The sequence below is a fragment of the Bison bison genome, unplaced genomic scaffold (genome assembly GCF_000754665.1).
Source record: "Bison bison bison isolate TAMUID 2011002044 unplaced genomic scaffold, Bison_UMD1.0 scf7180017864289, whole genome shotgun sequence".
Classification (NCBI taxonomy): domain Eukaryota; kingdom Metazoa; phylum Chordata; class Mammalia; order Artiodactyla; family Bovidae; genus Bison; species Bison bison.
This window is the reverse complement of record NW_011494861.1, coordinates 15,103,825-15,109,489: the sequence shown is the minus strand read 5'-3', so window position 1 is coordinate 15,109,489 and position 5,665 is coordinate 15,103,825. Positions and strand designations below refer to the sequence as shown.

Sequence of the window (5,665 nt, the reverse complement as noted above, 5' to 3'; positions counted from 1 at the left end):
GACTGATGCTAAAGCTGAAACTCCAGTACTTTGGCCACCTCACGTGAAGAGTTGACTCATTGGAAAAGACTCTGATGTTGGGAGGGATTGGGGGCAAGAGGAGAAGGGGACGACAGAGGATGAGATGGCTGGATGGCATCACTGACTCGATGGACGTGAGTCTGAGTGAACTCTGGGAGTTGGTGATGGACAGGGAGGCCTGGCATGCTGCGATTCATGGGGTCGCGAAGAGTCCGACATGACTGAGCCAATGATCTAATCTGATCTGATATATGTACCACATCTTCTCTATCTATTTCTCTGTTGTTGGACATTTAGGTTGTTTCCATGCCTTGGCTATTGTGAATAATGGTCCAGTGAACATTGGGATGCATGTATCTTTTCTCTGGATATATGCCCAGGAGTGAGACTGTAGATCATATGGTAGTTTAATTTTTAATTTTTTGAGGAACTTCCTATTTTACATAGTGGCTGCACCAGTTTACAGTCCACAAAAGATTCCCCCTTTTCTCTACATCCTTGCCAATACTTGTTACTTGTCTTTTTGATGATAGCCATTCTCATTTCCCTGATGATTAACAATGTTGAACATCTTTCCATGTGGAATATGCCTTCTTCTTGATATCATGTGTTATTTTATATGATTTATAGAAAAAAATCTAATTTTATTGTAGGACCTAAAGTTTCAGAAGTGTGTGATGCTCAATCATGCATATGTGGAGACTTTATCAAGCTATAATGAAATGATTATTGATAACGTGAACATGAAATTTGTTATTCTTGTGTATGGCAGTGTTATTGATACCAAGACGGAGGTACCATATTTTGCACCTTGCATTTTACCTAAAACCTGTGAACAGGTAAGGAGGGTCATTTCTTAAGAGTCTTCTGCTTTTCCTGGTGCCCCATAAGTGACTTTAAAAACTCAACTAACCACCTTAAAGAAATTTAGGTTTCTCTAAACCTAGAAAGACCCTATAATTCTCATGTGCCCTTAACAAAACAGTCAAAATGTCCCCAGGGCTTGGGTGCTGTGTTGTGCAAGTTGTGCCCTGCATGAGAGTGTACCTGAGGGTCCAGTGGGGCAGGAATCTGCCTACTCTCTGCTTGCCAAGCTCTTTGCCCTGGCATGGGCTGTGCCTCCCTAGAGAAGGATGGGGAGCATTTTTCCTAGTTTGTGTGCAAGGCAGTGACACTGCTTGCTAGGATGGTTCTGGAAGTATCTGCACTGGTCGATAAGAAGGGAGATGCGTCAGGGTCATGTCACTTTGTTGCCACATTAGGGCCTAGGGGCACAACTCAATAGAGGACCCTAAACCCCATCATTCCATGCCTCTAAGGAAGGGGAAAGTAACAGGGAATGGGAAGAATAGAAGCCAGGTCCCTAATGGGTGAAGCCACTTGCTGTTAGACCTCACAGTGATGTGAGGACAGAGCCTAAGTATGAGGAGGACTAAAAGGCTGTGAGAAGAGTTAACATCTCTTTATTTTGGTAACAAGTTTCTCCTCTTGGGGAGAGACCCTTTCTGCTTGTTCAGGCTGAGAAAGGTCGTTAATTTAATGAAAACTCGAGTCCTAGAAAAGTTGGTTAAGCTCCTAAAGAGTGCATTTGCCACTTTCCTAACACACTTATTTTGTCAACCCCTCAACAGTTCAAAAGGTGAAGGTAATTACAATTTTTTTTTTAATAGGAAGTGAAAAATCACTTTAACTTTGAAATAAGGGGTAGGGGACCACGGGAGCAATCCCCATAGTTTTGTTAAGACACCAGAGTTTGGAGGCAGGCATACTTGGATTTAAGACCTGATGCCTGTGCCCACGAGGTGTGTGAGGCTAGGCACCTAGAAAGATGCCTTCTGACCCTCAGGTTCCTCTTACTAAGATGAGGATAATAGCAGCAGCCATCTCATAAGGTTCTTGTGGGGATTAAATGGGATAAAATGTGGTAATATCTAGAAATGATAGTTATATGTGACTTACGTATGCTGCTTGCATTCTGGGAGGGCAGATTTTGTGGCCGTTGGGCAAAAGCTCAGGGAAAAACGCTTATTTTTTTCCTATCTGGGAAGGCTAGGGCCTGAGCCCTTGAATGTCAATGTTGGAATAAAAGTAACTCAGTGGATGCTGGGGATTCCATTTTCCAAATTGGTTACAAGTAAGGTGTAGAAACTTCATTTCTGATATTTATAAAAATGCAAAAGATAATTTTCTGGTCCAAGACTTCTTAAAATTATTTTACATTTTTGATCACTTACTTTTTCACATAGTAAGCCATGTAAGAATCCATTCATTCATCTGTTCTTCCATCCTTCCATCCATCCACCTACCCATCCCCCACCTATCCAAGACTCTTTGAAACAAGGTAAGAAAGGATTTGAAATGAAAAAGATAGAGCTTAGGTTGGAGGTTAGTTCTATGTTTTGGCTTGTTTTTTTATATTCTTTGGAAAGGCTAGGAGGCAGCCAGTTTAGAGGTCAGAGAATGCTCTTTTGACTGATTTTGACTTTTCTCCTTTAGGTGCAGGGAACTTCAGATTTAAGCAAGCTGTTGGTTATCCAAGCACCTGCGCCTGACAAAAATGATGGCAATGCCAAGGTCATGGGTAAGGGGGTAGCTCTTTAGTGGTAGGCAAACCACTGAGAAAGAATTTTGATACGTGAGCTTCATTGTATTCTAAAAAATGATTTGAGGGCGCTGTGTGCGTTTGTCATCTGTCTCCATTCTCCATCCTGGCTGCCACACTGCTTCTGGGAGGTCACATTTCAGAGACTTTCAGACACTGAAGTCCAGGTGGCTCTGACTCTCTCGTGTGTCTCCTTCCACAACCCTGTTGGGGGTAGCAGCTGCTACCTTTACTCTGATCCTATAGGCTGGAGCCCCATAGTGCTGCTGGGAGACAGAGCAGGAGTGGGGGTGGGGGAATAGACTCACACAGCAGGCCCAGGTGTGGGATCCGGTTTTCTCTCAATGACCAAAGAGAATATAGACTCTAACCCATGCTCATGGAATAGTCCAAGCCATGGTCACAACCAAAACTCAGATGACTTGCTCTGAGGTGACTTTGATAGTCACTACAGAATTATTGTCACTAAGTGCATATGAGTGCCCATTTGCTTATATCATGGTGCTAAGCATTCTGTAAAGAAGACTTTCTAGGAAGGCCTTGCTGTAGGGAAAATGCATTCAAGATCTTTCGTTCAGTGCTTAGCATCCTGCCTTACCAAGCCCAGGGTCACCATTTCCCCAGCTACTTCAGCTTGAAAACACAACCATCCTTGATTTGCTCCTCTAATTTAGCCTTCACAGTGTCTTTAGGTCTGCTGCTCTGCTGCTTTCACAGCACTCCTGGAGCACAGGAGTATATGGCAAGGCTGGGAGCTCAGGGTCTAGTGTCAGCCCCCATAGGGCACCCCGAGGGCTATTGAGTTGGCGGAACTTTTAGAGTGAGGGAAATATATTATCTGCATTCCCCAATGAGTCTGGGATGAAAGTCACAAGTGGCAGTCCCATGGACTTGATCCAGCCAGTACACTGTATTTGGCTTACATCTGTGTTTTCTTTTAAAATTGTGAAGTATAAACATCCAGAAATTTCACATTTAAAAAAATACAAATTTTGAGCTTTTCTTAAAAAAAAAAATTGGAAAGTCTTTGAACACTCAGTCCTTTTATTTATGTGTGGCAACAACCAGATAGAGCTGAGCATCACTGGCTCCTACACAGGAAGCAGGTGCTCTGTGGTTTGCCACAGTCCACACCCTCCCTCTTGTGTTATATCCAAACCACGCGGTCTGTGTGACCTGCCTGTTCTCATTTGGATTTGCCAGCCCTTGTATTGGATTTTTGGGAGCCTAGATCACAAATCTCCTTGAGGGAAAAATGTAAAAAGCCCATTTGAATGGGGAGACTTACAGGGAGGAAGTAAACTGAGATTTCAGAATATCCTCTTGCTACCAGTACTCTGAAATTCCTAATGTAATTTTTCTCTTTTATGCGTTTATTTTGAATTGGCTCAGGCAACACTGGTCTTGGAATGACTAAGAGAAACTACCAGTGGAAGAAAAAAGATTAGGTAATTAACTTGACACTTTGGATTTTTCTTATTGTGACTATTAAACTACACAGTGAAAATAAATTGTGAAGTCAAGTAGCAACATGTAGGTGGCGAGAAAAAAAACTCTTAGTGGCAACACTTTAATACGGGAAAATTGGGATTAGAGTTCACCTGAATTACTTAACAGTTAAAATTATAGAATATTTTTGAAAATCGTAATTTTGCCATGATTCCCTCTCCCAATTTTTCCCCTCCTAATTCCCTTCCCTGTTATTTATTTACTTTAAAAAAATTAATTCTGGCTGCACTAGGTCTTCATTGCTATCTGTGACCTTTCTCAAGTTCTGGCAAGCAGGGACTACTGTCATTGTGGTGTGCGGGCTTCTCATTGCAGTGGCTTCTCTTGTTGCAGAGCCCAGGTGCCAGGCATGCAGGCTTCAATGGTTGCAGCTCCTACGCTCTAGAACGCAGGCTCACGTAGTTGTGGCACACAGGCTTAGTTGTCCCTTGGCATGTGGAATCTTCCTGAACTCAGGGATCATTGGCAGGCAAATTCTTAACCACCGGGGAAGTCCTCCCCTGATATTTAGTTTAAAGTAGGGATCAGGGATCTGGGATCAGGGATGAGGAGGCCCATCCATCATACAGTGAGACACTAGCATTTAATTATGGATGTTTCTCTCTGGAGTGTGTATTCCCATGGATCTGTAGGTCTCTGGTGTGGGTGTATAGAGCACAGGTTGATCATGGGCATTTTCCTAGGGTTTCAATTTTATTTGACAATCTTTCAAAGGGAGACATTAACTCATTTTACTATTAGGTTATTTAAAATGTATATTGAAATAAACATACTATGGAGTAGGATGACAAATTTGCATGAATTTAAGATAAAACAAGAGGCCTCCAAATATTTTATTAGGGAGAGTCACTTAGGTGTTGCCCTGATGACATTTTTTCCTAGTGTCCTCATCAATCAGAACTAATTTAGAAAAGTCTGAGAAGTGCTGGAAACTGTGCCTAGAGTTAGGGAGGGAGAGGGCTGGTCACACTGGGCAAGGACAATATGGAGGCAAGTCTGGTGGGGAGCAGGGTAGCCGGCAAAGCTTGTTACTCAAGGGATCTCTGTGAGGGCCCCTAAGAGAGTTCACTTGGGCCAGAGCCCACTGCTGAGCGGGGTGGATTGGAGAAGACAACTATGACAGAGCAACAGGACGGTGGGCAAACGCAGGAGTGGGCCATGTAGCAACAACAGTGGTGCCAAGAATGGGCTTCAGGAGCCTTTAGCACCCTCCCTCCCGCAGTTGCCAAGTCACTCCAAAAAAACATGTCTTCTATGAAAAAATGATGTGCTGTGGAAATGCAGCTTCATAAGTCCCTTGACGATCACACCCCCAACCAGATCACCACCCTAAGAAACTTTTAATAGAAATTCTGGGCCTATGACTATCATTTATGACAATCAGGGTGGTCTGCAGTGTGTCTGTTGGGGAAAGGAAAGTTGCATTGACCAAACTGATGGTTATTGGTTCCTCTAAACAAAGCAACTGAATTCCTTGTAGGCAGTCTTCCTAGGTCATCCTCTGTCTTTCTTAAAGGGATCTATTTCACAAAT

At 43.1% G+C, this 5,665-nt stretch overlaps 1 protein-coding gene across 1 annotated transcript in view; it reads left to right on the top strand.

Annotated features, from left to right (window-relative positions):
- The window catches only part of SLC9C2 (solute carrier family 9, member C2 (putative)), a 95,282-nt gene extending 91,211 nt beyond the window's left edge, over positions 1-4,071 (top strand). The window contains exons 24-26 of the mRNA XM_010850252.1: positions 675-860; positions 2,518-2,602; positions 4,016-4,071. Of these exons, the coding sequence (XP_010848554.1) occupies positions 675-860; positions 2,518-2,602; positions 4,016-4,071 (327 nt within the window). The remainder of the gene's footprint in view (positions 1-674; positions 861-2,517; positions 2,603-4,015) is intronic.
- The last annotated feature ends 1,594 nt before the right edge of the window (positions 4,072-5,665 follow it).